This window comes from Emydura macquarii, unplaced genomic scaffold (assembly GCF_026122565.2).
Source record: "Emydura macquarii macquarii isolate MOO-44397 ecotype Brisbane River unplaced genomic scaffold, CSIRO-AGI_Emac_v2 contig_3113, whole genome shotgun sequence".
NCBI lineage: Eukaryota > Metazoa > Chordata > Testudines > Chelidae > Emydura > Emydura macquarii.
The window spans coordinates 184220-202469 of record NW_027133250.1 but is presented as its reverse complement, the minus strand read 5'-3'; the positions used below and the strand labels follow the sequence as shown (position 1 = coordinate 202469).

The 18250-nt window shown below is 44.4% G+C and overlaps 1 protein-coding gene across 3 annotated transcripts in view; it reads right to left on the bottom strand.

Moving 5' to 3' along the window:
• RLF (RLF zinc finger) overlaps positions 1-18250 on the bottom strand; it is a 114650-nt gene that overhangs the window by 35702 nt on the left and 60698 nt on the right. For 2 of the 3 annotated variants that reach the window (XM_067530812.1, XM_067530811.1), the window contains exon 4: positions 14566-14698. In XM_067530812.1, the coding sequence (XP_067386913.1) occupies positions 14566-14698 (133 nt within the window). Of the gene's footprint in view, positions 1-14246; positions 14428-14565; positions 14699-18250 lie in introns of those variants that run through there. The other variant, XM_067530813.1, reaches the window with a different exon arrangement.

Sequence of the window (18250 nt, the reverse complement as noted above, 5' to 3'; positions counted from 1 at the left end):
TGACCCTCTAAAAAAGGCAAAGGTAAAACATACTCTTACTATTTCTGAGAAACATTCACCAGTGTTTTCTGACTGGCAAACCAAAAACAGATGTTAAGACTGCTTAAGTACAGTACTAAGAACACATTGATGACCTAATCTCTGATGTAGTGAAGACAAACTAAAGGCTGGAGTCAAATGCTGTCCCTGCAAGCCTAGAGAAATCATCAATATGATCACGTACCACACTTGTATAACCCATCACATTAACAATTATTGCTTCAGAAAAAACTTTTAGGCCATTGATCAGTGTGTTATATTCTAAGGCCAAAGTTCACAAACTTAAGTCCCTCAAGTTAGGCTCCTAATACTGTTACAATAGCGATCACCAGGTGGCACTGCTGAATAGTGTAAAAAAGAAACAACAAAAGCACACCAGCAGTATACAGTCTGAAGAACTGCTTTTTGTAACAGCTCCTCCAAAAAGAAATCATCACAAAACTAACAATACAGCATAAGAGTTTACTCTATCCTTTAATCAACTACTACTCAATCACAGTTGTTTTCTGGGAACCACTCTTTGGGTATGTCTACATTGCAGACAGACATGCACTGGCTGTGGCTCAAGCTAATGTGCTAAAAATAGCATGGCTGCAGTGGCACAAGCACTGTCTCAGGCTGGCCACCTGAGTACAATCCCATGCAACATCCTGGGTACATACACGGGTGGCTAACCTAAGCCCTGGCCTGCATTGCTGCAGCCACACTGCTATTTTTAGTGTGCGTGCTCAAGTAAAGCTTGCATGTCTAGCTACCCATGCTGGGATGCTCGCTCCCAGCTGCAGTGTAGACATACTGATTGGTACCTGAGCTAAGATTCCTTAAAAAGAGGGGGGGTGGGGGGGTGGGGTCTGCAATCCATTTGTGACTACTTATATTCCATGAATGGTACTAATATCTACAGTTCACATCACTGAGTTCTTCCCTTAATGGGTGACACTCATAATGTCCCCAAAATATACTAATGTTTAGCAGAAAGGTGATATTTATTAGGCACCTAAAAGATCTGATTTTCAAAGATGCCAAGCTGATGAAGCTCTCATTAACTTCAATAAGATTTGTTGGCATTCAGCACTTCTGAAAAATCATGTTACTTATTTAAATGCTTACCTGTGGATTTAGAGTCTCCACTTTATATATCCAAATTTGAAACAGTGTGGCCAAGATTTACATCTACAGTACTGACCAATTACCTTCCTTCAGCTGCTAGTGCTCCACATGAAGGACCTGGAAGAAGGATGACCTATTGCACTATTTGGCTCAGGGGCCATGTTTGATACCACTGTGTTAAAGAAGTACCCCCAAGAAATTGTGGGAAAAAATGTAGCAAGTGTGGCTGAGTAGAGGCAACATACATTAAAGTCTTCAGGCACTAGTAAGCAACCTTTTTTCCTCCTTTGAGAGTTGCATCTGCATATGACCCATCTTGGGAATGCAGAAAGTAGTAAAGGCAAAAAGAAGGGCTTCAGTTAAATGGAGATTCTTCCACTCTCTATCTTACCCTGATGTGATACACAGTATGGGTATCAAATACAGAATAGTGCTGTATAAGAGTAAGAATGAACCTTGTCTACCCTAGAGAACTAAACTGGTAGGAGTGCACTAGCGTAGAGTACCAACAGTGCAATAGCTTGTCCATGCTCGTCATACTGTTTCAGTTGCAGGTCAGTAGCAGTTTTGCTTAGCACCCATATTTGCGCTTAGCTAGTATTGCTGTTGCACTGCCTTTGGGTACCTGTCTCAGTTCCCAGCAATGACTTCTGGGATATTTCAGAAGCCTTCCAGAGGTCCATGAGAAAACTGGAAGACATTAAGCTACCATAGTCCCCTACTACCAGCTCTAGTTATTCTCCCTCAAAATGGAAGCTAGTTATGAATGCTCAATTCTGGTTCAGCAAGGAAGGTTCTGCTGAAGCGAAGGAAAAGCAGTCTTGAGAGAAGAGAGGGTATTCCAACAGTACCTGCAGACTGAGTTCAAAATGTAACATTCATGGCACCTCCCCCTTCATTGTCTCTGCACATAGGTGTGTACTGTACTTGCAGATAAGATGCCGCAGGTGGAGTACCACTCCTGTATGTAGACAACAGGGACCTCCCTAGCTGAGGCCTTTACGTGCCACTGCCATATACATGTTAAATAATTATCAACAGCATTGCCCCAAACTACACAGAGTGCCTCACATTTGGATATACAATTCTTCCCTGGTCTTGCAGTGGAAAGGGGTGTCAGAGGAAGGCTGTTACGAAGTTTTACTGCTGTTGTCCTGACCGATGCTGTATCATCGGGCAGGAACTTCAGGCACAAGAGATGGGGGAAATTACTGAGCCAAACCGTCAATTTTATTTCTACCTTCTTACTCTGAACTTTTCCAGCTGAACCTGTATCCCCCATTTGCTTTTCCCTCTCATTTCTGAAGTCCACCTGCAGGATTTCCTTGTCATCATCCCAAAGAGATACTGTTTTATCACTCATTGCTCAAAATGCTCATCCTGCCTGCGATGATTTCGGGAATTGCCTGCACAGTCTATGAATTCTATTTAATAATGGGGGCTCTTTATATGTATCCGACAGACTACAGGCTCCCTTTTGGATATGGGGTTCTTTAGCTTATTTATTTACTCTTTACCTCCAGAATGAACTGAAATTCCAACAGGGTGGTGGTACACGGCTGACAATAGAGGTTTGTTAAATTTGGAAAGTTCTCTACTGAACTACAAACATCCTAGACAACAGATTGGCTTCTACCCTGGAGAACTGGTTTGTCTGTGAAAGGCTGCCTGACAATGAAGCCACCTGGTGGGACTCTGGGCCTCCTACTGAAGCTGACCAGGAGTCACCTGATAGAAGAGACTGGAAAGTTATAAGGAATTTTTCATCAGCTTAAGCTACTGAGAGCTACTGCAGGAGCAGGATGAGGTGGGGGACACAGATGGTATCCCAAGGATTCCCAAGGGAAAGGTAAGCTAGAGAGAGGAAGTGTGTTCAGGATGTTTGTTTTCTACATCTCTGCCCTCTGTGTGTTTCTTGTGCTTAAGTAAGAGCAATACCGTGTTAGAGTCTATGCAAAATGACTGTATTACATGCTACATGTGGTCCCTAGAAAAGGAAAACCAGAAGGCTCACACCTTCAAGTGAGATTCTGGAAGAAGGGCTGCTTAAATTACAGGGACGTCTGAGGCGTCAACATTGAGCTCAGAGATGAGGCTGCTGGGCCACATGGTTGCAGCTCTGAAGAGAGAGTCCTAGACAAAAGTGTATCTATGGACCCCAAGACAGTGAGCTGTGACTGGACTCTGTCCAGGCTCTTGGAGACCTAGAACACCCAGAAATTCAGCCTTTGGGTCCCATTAACAATCTGGTGGGCTTCTGGCAGTGGGAGTCCAACCACATCTGTGACACTCACTGCCTTTGAACTATGATTCTCATTGTGTGTTCAACTAACTGGCAAATTCAACCATATTCCCTATTCACATTTCTGTACATATCCATGAATAGGTCCTCTCTGCTTCTCCTCTTTCTGTATGATGTTCCACCACAGTGAATTAAGTCTGACCATACCCACCCAGCTCAAATGTATGTCCATACAGCAGCAGTTGTCATTACAGTCACAAAGACATGTTAGTGCTAACAAACCTAGCAAAGCTTCAGCCATCATGTGAAATACCAAGGAATGGGACAAAATTTATTTCAGTTTCTAATTCTAATGGCTATTAAAGTGGGCTGCTTTACCAAAGGATTAACAATGGTAAGAACATGACATTTCTGTCATAACATGGAGCATAAGGAAAGGCCATGGATGATACTTTAATGTGATCAATGAAGCGGTGGTGGGAGGGCCACAGGATGATTGATGCATTTCAAACTAAACACCACAGGTTATTAACACAGGCCACCAGAACCTTGGGTGATATTCTCTTTGGGAGAGTCCTAGTCAGGGGAAGGAAAAAACTGGCAGAAAATTTGACTCCAAGACTAGAGAGACTGCAAGAGATTATTTGGGGGCAGAACAAAATATGATTTTGCCCACAAAAGTGATTGCCAGACTGTGGTACTTGCTTTATGAAATGTTTTCTCTCTCTCCTCAAAAGTTCTGTGGTTTGACTTGCATAACTCTTCACCTCTTCTGAACAATGCGTTCACTGCAGGCAGAGAGAATTTTAAAGATTACATGCAAAGGGTAAGAATAAGTGCACACGTGCTTATTTGCTCCTTTAGGACAGTGTTTCTCAAAGACCAGTCCGTAGACCAGCACCCATCCCTGAGATCTCCCTGACACAGTTTAGGAAGGCAGCAAGCACATCCCTCATATCAAAAAGCTTGAGAAACACTGCTTGCGGGGATGTATATAGAAAGCCTGAATATAATTTGTTTGTTTACGTTCGTAATTGGATCATACCTAGACTGGAAGCCGCCTGATGGCTGAACTAGTGCAATGGTCGTATTGCAAGAGGCAAAAGAATGAAGCTGAGCTGTTAAGAGGGGAATGAAGTTTCAGACAGACTGTCTTAAAACTAAAGTTTTTGTTTTGTTTTAATACCTATTTGACTTAGATGAGCAAACATTATGACTAAAGGAAGTCTTTAATAAATATGAACAGCCTCACCCCTTCAATGAGGGTGTTAAGACAGGTCGGCAACCTTCAACAAGGGCCGTGCCAAATCTCCCGCCCCCCTGCCCCGTCCTCTCCTACTGCCACAGCGGCGGCAGGGGGAGGTGTCTGCGGGACCATTCCCAGCAACAGTGGTGGGTCTGCGGGCCCATTCCTGCAGGGGCTGTGCTGTTCCCGGCCAGGGGCACTGCTTGGCCCATGTGGAGGAGGGGCGGGATTGTGTTGGCGGTGGAGGGGAGGGTGCGGTGCTGCTGCTCCGATCCGCAAGCATGGTTCAGGCCAGCGCGCTGCGCACTGCTCCAAGTCACAGGTTGCCAACCCCTGTGTTGAGGGCTATTTATTTATCTATTAGGATCCCTACTCACAGACCCCATTTGTCTTTGCACAGCACCTAGCACAAACAAAAAGATGTTATGTGCCCCAAGGAACTTGGTCTGATTACAGGACAATAGGTGGATACAGGTGAGTAATAGGACATAATGAGACAATATTGGTTTGCATGACAGGCAGTGGTCTCTCAACACCAGCAGCCTAATTGTTCTAAGCATCATGGCAAAGAAGAGTTTTAAGTAGGGATTTAAAGATGAGGTAGCTTTCCAGATGTTTATGAGGGGCACCTCCCAAGCACATGGGACAGCATGAGAGATGGCACAAACGTGCTTGTTTGAAAACTAAAGTGGGCAGTGGAGGCTGGCATCGTGGGCCAACTGGATATGAGCATCAACAGCTTGATAGTGAATGAGAGATGATGGATAGGGTAAGGAATGAAAGGCCTTGAAAGTGAAAACAAGCAGCTTATGTTTGACACAAGAGAAGAGAGAGAGCCAGTGGAGGTGTTTAAGGAGAGGGGTGACATGGTCAAAGTGAGGGGCTAGGAAAATGATCTTTGCATCAGCATTCTGAATGGATATGAGGAGGCCAAGACTGCATTTGTAAAGGCCAGAAAGGAGGATATTTCAGTAATTGAAATGCGAGGAGGTGATGAGCTCAGACAATAGTTTTAGCTGGGTGGATCAGAAAGGCTGTATCTTAGAGAAGTTATGCAGAAAGAATTGGCTAGATTCCTTCTTGCTGTCACCTTGCCATTCTTTCCATCTATGAGCAGAGACCAGTCTCATCTACAATCAGTGGTCAGTGCCCTGGAAAGACTTGGTGGCTTTCCCTACAGGGCTCTGCCACTGCCATCTCACCCGGAATGGCACTGCATTGGCCAATGCCAAACAAGTCAGCCATAATTCTATGATATGATGTTGAGACCTGTTGATGGAAACTGGGGTCTGTCATCAATGCATCAAGAAGTTGGTCTCTGCTATACTTTGAGGAAGAAGTTACTCTCCTCATTGGCATTGTTGGCCAGACTACCTAGGCCAGAGTACTGGGAAGAATTAGATCACAGGCAGAGCAGCACCAATGTCCCATATCACGGCCAAAGAATCACATCTTTGTACCCTGATGAAGCAAGATTCTCAGCACTACTCCTTGTGAGAATTGCCAAAACTGACAATAAACATTGATTGTACTGGAGAAAATCTCAAAAGCTGTTTGGCATCTTGTCATCTCCTGATCCAGCCAGGATTGCCCTCCCCATGAGTAAGGGACTGCTCCACCTGGCCAAGCTCTTGTGGCAGATGTCAGCTATAACAACACCCACAACAAAGCAAAGTTAAATGAGTGATACCAAGTCCCTCCAGGTTTTGAATACTTCTGTTCACACTGCCACCTGGGCTCTTTGCATTTTTCTTTTACTGCCAATATTAAGAGCACGCCGAAGGCTCAACCATTCTGGAAGAAAATTGTACTCCTCTGTATGCTTACAACTGTGCATAGCTAAGTGCCAGGTGTTGAGCTGGGGACCAGTTCAGATCAATTCATGTGCCCACAGCTGTGCAGCCAGTAACCATACCAGTGAAGGCCAAAAGTCAGTATCTTCAGCGCAGAGCTTTTGTTTATTGAAAAGTAGGCATCACAGACAAATAGAAAGGACCATACAATGGCTCTCCTTAGTAAGCCTCAATTTCCCAAGCATAAACCCTCAGTAACTATGCTGGGCCCGCACAGTAGCCTGATCGGTAAGCCCTTCAGGATAGCTACCACTCCTAGGTGAAGACTGTCTCTTCCTCCTTCAGGTTCCCTCATGTTCTTGGTCTATTTTCTGAGTCCCTTGTCTTGGCTACCCCAAGGCCCTCTGATCTATGGTCCCTCGGAGCAGGGTCTAGGTTACCCCGAGGCCCTCTGATCTTAATCCTTCTATTCAATAGCATCACTGGCCCTCTTAGATATAGATACCATGTGGTCTTCCCAATACTTATAACCTTTTCCCAAAGAAGTCACACATCCCCAAAATATGCTTTGTCAGCAAAATATGTAGCATATTCCAATTAATTTATAATTTGGGAGGGGGCTGCAGGGATTGGCTGATATTCACTTATCGTGGACTACTCCCCTCCGGGCACCTGATGTCACGTCATTCTATAGGGTCAGTTGACCCAGGTCAGCTAGCCCCAGATTCGCCATTACACGCTTCCACATGTACACACCAGGCAAACTGGCCATTGGCTGACTGTGACCATTGTTCTTCCACATCAACATAACTGCTTACACAGGATCTGGACAAACATTTGTGACACATACTGATGCCAAGGGCAAGTTTGGCCTTTTCAGTGATTTTCCAGTCTAGTGCTATGAGGCCCTGCTCCCAGAATATTCTAGCACTCAGGCTCACCAAACTTGTCCATTCTGATACTATATAGTGATTCAGCACCATCTTATCACCAGGTCTTACTGTACATGTACAGTAGATCCTGCTTAGTAAGAATCCTGATATTCACAGCTTCTGGTTCAGGACACCATATTGCTGGGAACCAATCCCATCCTGTTAGCGTCAATGGTAATGGGTTTTGAATATTGGCAACAGCATGCCATTTATTAGCATCTTTTATAGACCAAAGAGGCCACCCTGAAATAGGTTTGTGAGGCTGCAGTCAGGGTAGGAAGTGCTGGATCATGTCTTCTCTGGCTGCAGTCCCACAAACATCTCTGCGGCCCATGCTCAACACATCTTAGCACTTCCTTCTGAGTCTGCAGCCTGAAAATTTGCTAGCACCCAAGGAATACATCACAGGTAAGGGGTTGTGGGCTCGGAGGGGAGGATGTAGGCAGAGCAGCAGCAGGGAGCTGCAGCCCAGATGTCAGAACTACATGGTACCTTTCCCTTCTATTTCTGGGCTGCGCCCTGCCGGGAAAATGCACAACAAAGGAAACACTGGGACTTGCTGAGCCTTGACCTCCAAAGAGCTCAGGGAGAGGTACCATGCAGCTCAGTGGGACGCCAGCACCTTTGCTCCCTAAGGAATATCCCCATATCCAGGGTACAATACACCTCCCCTCTGATGCCTTTCCCTCAGACAAGTTTGCAGGGTTGCTTTCCGCTTACTAGTAACTATTGGATAATAGCAACTTTTTGCTTTCAATCAACGGATTGCTAATAAATGGAATCTACTGTGTCTTTCTTTCTAACCTTGGACAGAGTGACCCACTTCTTCTCCAAAGATCCTGTGTGACAAAGGAGTAGTTTAAGAACATACTTAAGGAAGGCCACTTGGTGGCCAAGACAACCTTACAGGCAGTGATAGCAACCTCCAGCACTGCAGCCAGATCTCTGGCCACTGTGTTGCCTGGAGCTACAATGCTTTGCTCGTCGTTATTTAGTATCCAGACTGCGATATGCCGTGATTGAGGATTTGCCCATTGACGGCCTGGAGCTGTTTAGCAAGATTGCAGACAGTGCTCTGTGCTCATTTAGACATACAAGCCACCCTGGGCTCCCTGAGGATTAACACCTCCGACCTACACTGCAAGCTATGCTGCCATCAACTCTAGTTGAAGCAACCTGAGTACTATGCCAAAAACAGAAAGCGGTAAAACAGAAAACATCAGCCTTTATTGTTTTGATAACACACCTCACTCTTACAACACATCAGCAAATATGACGCGATTGTCAGGAAACACATCAGATCCAGGCAGGTCCTTTGGACGCCACCTTGCACCATTCCACTGGATGTGGTCTATTGTAACATTGGGGAAATGGATGCTAAAGACCATTGCCCATGGCTACTACATCTCTTTTCAGGGACTCATGAGAAGGGACACAGTTACAAGATATGGCCTCATTCCTTCATCCAGGGACAATATAAGAGGTTCCACCAGAGTTTGGGGAAGAGGCTTCTATTCCCATTATTTTCATTCTGATGAAGAAAGGGGGGGGGGGGGGTGTCTTCATCTTATTCTAGACATGAGGAAGCTCAGCAAATGCATACGCTTTCACAAGTTCAGAAAGGTAACCTCTGCCTCACTCATTCCATTTTTTCAAACCCAAGATTGGTCCATGGCTCTCAAGTTGCAGGATGCATGTGGCCATACATCCTGTCCCCAGGAAAAAACTAAGACTTGCATTGAGGCCCAACCATTACTAATACAAGATTTTGCCCTTCGTACTTTCTATGGCAACAATAATAGTCACAAAATTCCTGGCAGTAGAGGCAGCACATTCATTGGAGTTTATCAGATTGAAATTCGACTCCAGGACAGCCATACGCTTACCTCACAAAAGATTCCAAATCATGTTCCCCCTAATCAATTAACTTCATTTCAATCCCCAAATTTCAGTAAGGCCTTGTATCTATCCTCTGGATCATGCAGCATTGTGGCACCACATACAGGACTCCATTTTTGTTCTCTTCAGTCCTGGCTGAGGATATCTTATACCTCAAGTAGATTATCTGATTTCAGTTCCTCAGAAGGTTCTTGTTTCAACTGGTGGAAAGACAAGTTGTGTAGGATTGACTCCTTCACTCCTTTGTCAATGAAGACAGTCGCAGATATATTGTTGTTGGACTAAGGAGCCCACATAAATGGTTATTTAACTCGGTGTACTTGGACTCAGCAAGAATCATTGTTTCATAAACAAGCAAAGGGGAGTACAATCTTCCCTGTTATGCACAGAAGCAGTAAAGCTCTGGAATATGGGTAATCCAATGATGTATACACCATCAGTGGCTCACCTACCATGTGTGCAGAACACACCTAGTGAACTGTTTCTAATTCATTGGTCAGGAATATTAATGTTTCCACCATAGAAACATACAAGATTAGGGTTGAAGGGACTTCAGGAGGTCATCTAGTCCAACCCCCTGCTCAAAGCAGGACCAACCCCAACTAAATCATTCCAGCCAAGGCTTTGTCAAGCCAGGCCTTAAAAACCTCTAAAAATGGAAACGCCACCTCCTGAGGTAACCTATTCCAGTGCTTTACCACCCTCCTAGTGAAAAAGCTTTTCCTAATATCTAACCTAGACCTACCCCACTGCAACTTGAGATCACTGTTCCTAGCTCTGTCATCTACCACCAATGAAAACAGCCTAGCTCCATATTCTCTGGAACCCCCTTTCAGATAGTAAAGCCCACCTCATTTTTTTCTTCTGCAGACTAAACAAGCCTAGTCTCCTCAGTCTCTCATAAGTTGTGCTACAGCCCCCTAATCATTGTGTTGCCCTCCGCTGGACTCTCCTATTTGTCCACATCCTTTCTGTAGAGGGGGGCCCAAAACTGGACACAAACGAGACCACTCCAGTGCCAAATAGAGGGGAATAATCACTTCCCTCGATGTGTTGGCAATGCTCCTACTATTGCAGCCCCATATGCTGTTAGCCTTCTTGGCAATAAGGGCACATTGTTGACTCATATCCAGCTTCTTGTCCCCTGTAACCGTCAGGTCCTTTTCTGCAGAACTGCTGCCTAGCCCGTCAGTCCCCAGCCTGTAGCAGTGCAAGAGGTTCTTCCATCATAAGTGCAGGACTCTGCACTTGTCCTTGTTGAAGCTCATCAGATTTCTTTTGGCCCAATCCTCCAATTTGTCTAAGTTACTCTGTATCCTATCCTTGCCTGCCAGTGTATCTACCACTCCCCCCAGTTTAGTGTCATCTGCAAACTCGCTGAGGGTGCAATCCACACCATTATCCAGATAATTAATGCAGATGTTGAACAAAAACGGCCCCAGCACTGACCCCTGGGGAACCTTCGCTTGTTATTGGCTGCCAACTAGACATTGAGCCATTGATCACTACCCATTGAGCCCAATGATCTAGCCAGCTTTCTGTCCATCTTAGAGTCCATTCATCCAACCCATACTTTAACTTGCTGATAAGAATACTGTGGGAGACCGTACCAAAAGCTTTGTTAAAGTCAAGCCATATCACATCCACTGCTTTCTCCACATCCACAGAGCCAGTCACCTCATCATAGAAAGCAATTAGGTCAGTCAGAAATGACTTTCCCTTGGTGAATCCACGCTGACTGTTCCTGATCACCTTCCTCTCTTCCAAGTGCCTCAAAATAGATTCCTTGATGACCTGCTCCATGGTTTTTCTGGGGATTGAGGTGAGGCTGACCAGTCTGTAGTTCCCCCAGTTCCTCCTTCTTCCCTTTTTTCAAGATGGGCACTATATCTGCTGTTCCCAATCATCCGGGACCTCCCTTATCGACACAAAATTTCAAAGATAATGGCCAATGGCTCTGCAATCACGTAAGTCAACTCCCTCAGCACCCTGACTAGTTGTTTCCCCATTCTGTAACGGGCCCACACTTTCCCTGACCACCTACTTGTTACTAACATACCTGTAGAAACCTCTCGTTACCCTTCATGTCACTTGCTAGCTGCAACTCCAATTGCGCTTTGGCCTTCCTGATTTCATTCCTGCATACTCAAGCAGTATTTTTATACTCCTCCGTAGTCATCTGACCAAGCTTCCACTTCTTGTAAGCATCTTTTTTGTGTTTAAGCTCACCGAAGACTTCTTTGTTAAGCCAAACTGGTCACCTGCCATATTTGATATTCTTTCTGCACATCGGGATGGTTTGTTCCTGCGCCCTCAATAAGATGTCTTTAAAATACAGCCAGCTCTCTTGGACTCCTTTTCCCCTCATATTAGCTTCCGAGGGGATCCTGCCCATCATCTCCCTTAGGAAGTCAGTCTGCTTTTCTGAAATCCAGGGTCCAGATGCTGCTATTCTCCTTTCTTCCTTTGTCAGGATCCTGAACTTGGCCATCTCATGGTCACTGCTGCCTAGGTTGCCACCCACTTCTACTTCCCCTACCAAATCTCCCCCGTTTGTGAGCAGCAGGTCAAGTAGCACCAATTCCTCTACTTCCAAGGATTCTGATAAAAGTCAAACGCGATGAGCCAAGAGATACTCTTGTGACTCCTATATGGCCAAGACAGTGTTCGTTCTCAGAGCTTCTCCTGTTGTCTGTCCACCTTGCCTGTTTGTCTACCTTTAAAACTGAACCTCTTGATTCAAGATAAGGATGGATTTGTCACCCAAATCCACCCTCCTTACTTTTTTTGGCATCCTCTTTGGATGGATGTTGGAGTTACATGTCTTGTCCCTAAGTGTATTCCACTATCCTTTGCCTTGTATTCCTGTACTGCGATGGCAGCTGGTCCTACGCTGCACTTTATACTACCAATGCAGTGCATGAGATAGTTCTAGGGTTCATGTATGGACCAAACAGGCACTGCCAGCAAATGTTACCTGGTCTCCACTGCATAGAGCACCAGCACACCTATAGTGGAATAGACATCAGACTCCAGATACTGCACAGATAAGTAAGTTTTCTATTGCTGTCCATTGTTGCTGTTGTAGAAACGTACCTAGAAAGAAAACACCTGAAATCCTGGTTAGTCTGCTTCTGTGTGCCCATTCAGATTTTTGCTTTGTAAGCTGGTCAGCACAGTCATGGAGTGATCAAACACCCTGCCTGATCAAAGGGCCTGAGAACCCAGTCAGCAGGACCCCCACAGAAATGCAGCAAACAGACCAAACACCTTGCCTGGTCAAAGACCCAAAAGCCTAGAGTTACAGCCTACACAGAGACCTGACAAGTAGACTAGTTCTACAGCTCGTCAAATCAGTTATCTCCGAAAGCAAGACCCACAGCTACTCCCATTTTGCCTGCCTTTATAACATTTCTGCAAAATATTATGTTAGGCTACCATGCTCAAGAGAAAACATCCTACAGTGTACTACCAGCTGGCCCAAGGCTGCTATTTGGGCACTGGTATGGGAGAAACTATCTAGGGCCAGTTGAGCTCATTCATACACTGTATCCTTGGTGGGAACTCTGCAGAACAACCCAAGATCCTCATATGGTTACAGAGACAGCAGCAGGACTAGTTTTGTGAATCAGGCAGAAAAGAAGTGGGCGATGACTTTCTGCCGGTGTTACTTTTATAGTAAAATATTGTGACAATGGGCAAATTAGGCAAGATTGGGCAGGGAAACGACTTTTCCAAGTTCTCATGAGCAATGCTGTTAGCATTTGAGAAAGAGCAGGTATCATGTGAGTGGAAGTATCTGCTGCCTCCCCATCCTTTGCTCCTTTCCTCTGGCATTCTCCACTCTGTTTCCATTGCACAAGTGGAAGCTGCCATGTTCCACTCCATTCCTTCCAGTCTAATGCCTCATATTTCTCAAGTCTTGCTTCCTCTCTACCCCTCTTCCCAGCTATCCTGAAGGTGCCTGATACGTCCTTATATGTTATACCCTATACAGTACATAGTAGTTGCCTGAGTCAAGCCATGCACCTGGACAAAAAATTGTAATCAGGCAAGTTGAAGGAAGGAGAAAGAAATCAAATAAAAAAGTAGTACAAACTGCAATGCATAAAGGCTAAAAAACATTTTTTCAATAAACTTCCCATTGGACCCTCTGGATTGTATCTGTTTGCCCATGTGCCAGCCTATAGTAGATAAATAGCATTATGCATTTATCTGCTTGCAATCACAATTCAGCATGTTAAATGCATCAAAATCCTACATCCTAAGCAAATGTATTGTAGCTTTCTAAGCAGTCTGAATGAGAATGAGTTGAGAATGAAATTGGTGTTCATAAAAAATTGGTCATAAGTAGAGCTATGATTCTGTCATCAATTTTTAATAAATCTCACAGCAGAGGTGAGGAGGAAAAAAACTTATGGAAATGTGGGGAGCAGGGGGCCCCATGTGAGGAGTTGTTTGGAGTGCAAATCTGCGCCCCCAGCGATGGCTCTTGTCCCATTATGTGGGGTCTAGCTCCCTGCTCCAGGCATTGGGACCTGGCCCGTGCGGTCACAATATCACACAGGTTTGATGTTTCCACACTTCCATACATGGAATCAAAGGGCCATATTTGATTGGCATTGCAATCTAGCGCACAGGGTCTCAATACCATTCAAGTTCGGCACATCACCAGTCAAATTTGGCCCTCCGCCCCTCAGTATCGATCTATAGAAGAGTGGATGCACCAAACTTGAGTGGTCTTGTGACCCTGTGCATTAGGTTCCAACACTACTTGAATTGGGGGTATTTCATGGACTTTATTCAAACTCATGGTTTCCATGACCACTGTGATATGACAAAATTGTAACCTTAGCCATAACCAATAATGCACAGATACAAACTGAGATACCCATTCCTTTTAGCCCTTACTTTCTCTTAGTTGTCATTAGTTCCACATTGGCGGGAAAAGAATGAAACATTTTTCGGTCACTTTTTTTTTTTTTTTTTTTTTTAAATATTGGTTCTTTCAAAGTACTCAAATTTTACTATGATACAAATGATCTGGAGTGGAGATGCATTAGTGATGATGATTAATGGAAAGCGTGCCAGTGAGACAATTTCATGATAAATGCAGTTTATCACATGGCTAGCATCACACAGCTCCAACTGAAATACTGCCAAATTCTGTAATAAATGAGAAATTCAAATCAGGGTTGACAAGTACCACCCCCCACCCCCACCCCACCCACCAAAACAGTAAGTTTACCAACAGTTTATTGAACACTCTGTTATAAATCTAGTTTTCAGAATCTCAGTTCTTACCTTCTTCTCCTTCTACTGGCTGCTGTGATAGAATCTTAAGAAGAACTGGATTTTTCCACACTCCTTCCCTAGTAATGTCAACCAATATTTGGAGGTTATTATTCCCAAATTCCAGTAAAGCATCATGTGAATCCTATATAACAAAAACAAAAAAAACACCACAAACATTAAGAGAATTTTAAGAAAGATTAAATATTAAATCTAACTAAGGAAAGAGGCAACAAATTATATTCTTTTGGCATTATACCATCAGAAAACATGTTTAACACCTTTCAACTACATTATGATCATTCTTGAATGCTTCATTTCTATTTTGCTATGTTGGGATATTATGATGTTGCTCATTAGAAAGCTGGCCCTAAGTTCTGCAGCTAGGTCTCCAGGTTTATGAAACCATCAGGCAGCTTCAATTACAGGATTTTAATGAATTAAATGAAAAAAGAAATGTCCCTGTTATAGCCCTTGCACTATTTATTTTGTATTAATTAAATAGGTTTACACAGTTTCTTCATCTTCTATATGCCTAGAAAAATTTGAGTTGCAACACAACTAAACAGAAGTTCTCAGAGGGGAAAATGGTGGTCTTGGCAGAAGAGTAGGTATAGCTAGGGTTTTTAGTAGCAGATAAAATGTGGGGTGTGGTTTGGGATTGTGGGATAAGGACATTAACGTGGCTGTGTCTCAAATGGTCAGTGAAATTAATGTAGATTCTTAAACTGTCATCTTTCAGAGTTAACACTCCATTGAGATGAATAAGGCCAGTTCACACCTCAGAGAGAATGGCTATTTACCTTGAAGTAACTGTGGTTCTTTGAAATGTTGAAGAACTTGTGGATCCCACTGTAAGACTGCATGTGCCTAGTGCACAGGAGATTCATGCACTCAGCTTTCTCATGCTCCCATGCAATAGCATAAAGGGTAACACAACCCTCCCTCAGTTCCCATGCAATTCAAAGACCGTGTTAGTGGAGGACTCCTAAAACAAGGACAGAGGTGGGATTATAGGATTCACAGATTACATCAACATTGAAGCATTTTAGGTACAGTAGAATAACTACCACACTCTGTGTATTTCAGTGTGGATCCAGCCCCCCAGCCCCAGGGTAGGTGATTGGCATGCACTCTTCTGGATGGTGGAAGGAGTATCAGCTGCATTAGTCAAACAAGGATTGTAGCACTGCTCTCCAAAACCTGGCATCTGCTCTAGCAACTAATGCTTGACAAAAAGTCAGGAGGTTGCTCCATGTCACTGCCTTGCAGTGGAAATTGGAGATCTCTGAAGCAGGTGGAGAATGTTCCTTGAGCTCTAGTAGAGTAAGTCTTGATGTTCGCTGGGATAGGTACAGAGTCAACTGGTAACAATGAGATACATTGCATTACCTAGTTAAGATATTCTTTGTGATGTGATAGCACAGCCTTTAGAATGGCCCTAACTGTAGCCAAAAATAACTGGGGACAAAAATCTGAACAGCTTGGTTCTGTTGCTGTAGTAAAACGACATAAAACAGACGTTCCCACAGCATTAAATGTCTCTCCACATGAAGAGTGGAGTTTCGTGAAGAAGACAGGCAGATTAACTATAAATATGAAATTCTGAGACTTGAGGGATCAACTTAGGGTGAGGTTTCAGCACCACAGCGTCCCTATGAAACATCATGTAGGGAGGATCAGCCACAAGTGGTTGACACTCACACTCTCCTGGCTGAAGTGATACCATCTAAGAAGAACATCTTCAGAGTGATGCTAGGTAGACCTTGAAGGTAGTGGAAAATAGTCTAGAGTATATCAGAGGCAGCAAATACTTGAGGATCTTCGGTACCCAAGCCTGCATGGGGTCCACACTACACTGGGCCCTCCATATTGAGTTCCTTTTTCATTTAGACAAAGATGTCCTTCTGGTAGATGGGAGTCATCTTCTGTATCAGGATCACCTGGACTTGCCTAGCACAATCCCCATCTGTCTTACTTGGGATCAGGAAAATGTGTGGAAGAGCACCTGGTTTCCAGAGCAAAAGGAAGGTGCCTGTTAAAAATGCCAGGCTCATGCCTCTTCTGGAATTTGTTCTTGTTTTTGTTTTTTTGGGGCATTTAGGACTGTCCTTCGCGGAGAGCCTGTGTTCATAGAAAGGCATTCCCCTACACCCAAAAGATGGAATATCGGCTCTGTGATGGATCTCTGCAGGGATGATAAGGTCTGATGGAATGAGAACCTAGTTCTCATGGGGGACTTCAATCATCCTGACATCTGATGGGAGAGCAAATCAGCAGTGCATAGACAATCCAGGAAGTTTTCGGAAAGTGTTGCAGACAACTTCCTGGAGTAAGTGCTGGAGGACCACGTAGTGGCTGTGCTCCTCTTGATCTGCTGCTCACAAACACGGAAGAATTGATAGGGGAAATAGAAGTGGGTGGCAACTTGGGCAGCAGTGACCATGACATGGTAGAGTTCAGGATCTGGACAAAAGGAAGAAAGGAGAACAGAAGAATACAGATCCTGGACTTCAGAAAAGCAGACTTCCTCAGAGAGCTGATGGGCAGGATCCCCTGGAAGGCTAATATGAGGGGGAAAGGAGTCCAGGAGATCTTCCCGCATTTTAAAGGAACCTTACTGAGGGTGCAGCAACAAACCATCCCAATGTGCAGAAAGAATAGCAAATTGGGAGGCGACCAGCTTGGCTTAAAGAAATCTTCGGTGAGCTTAAACACAAAAAGGAAGCTTACAAGAAGTGGAAGTTTGGTCAGATGACTAGGAAGGGGTATTAAAAAAAACTGCTTGAGCACGAAGGAGTGAAATCAGGAAGACCAAAGCACAATTGGAGTTGCACCTAGCCAGGGACATGAAGGGTAACAAGAAGAGTTTCCACAAGTATGTTAGGAACAAGTTGGTGGTCAGCGAAAGTGTGGGCCCCTTACTGAATGGTGAAGGCAAGGGACATCTGATGTGGGAAAAGCTGAAGTACTCAATACTTTTTTTGCCTCTGTCTTCAGAGACAAGGTCAGCTCTCAGAGCACTGCACTGGGCAGCACAGAATGGAGAAGAGGTGAGCAGTTCTCTGTGGTGAAAAAACAGATTCAGGACTATTTTTAAAAGCTAGATATGCACAAATCCATGGGGCTGGACGCAATGTATCTGAGGGAGTTGGCTGATGTGATTGCAGAGTCACTGGCCATCATCTTTGAAAACTCATGGTGATATGGGGTGGCCCTGGACGATTAGAAGAAGTCAAATATAGTGCCCATCTTCAAAAAAGGCAAGAAGCAGGATCCGAGGAACTTCCGACTAGTCAGCCTCACCTCAGTCCACGGAAAAATCATGGAGCAGGTCCTCAAGGAATCCATTTTCAGGCACTTGGAAGAGAGGTAGGTGATCAGGAAGATCAGCATGGATTCACCAAGGACAAGTCATGTCTGATGAACCTGATTGTGTTCTATGATTAGATGACTGGCTCTGGGGATGTGAGGAAAGCGGTGGACATGATATATCTTGACTTTACCAAAGCTTTTGATATGGTCTTCTGACATATTCTTGCCAGCAAATTAAAGAAATATGAGTTGGTTGGATGAATGGAGCATAAGGTGAACAGAAAGATGGCTAGATCATCGGGCTCTATGGGTAATGATCAATGTCTCAATGTCTAGTTGGCAACCGGTAACAAGCGGAGAGCCCCAGAAATCGGTCCTGTGG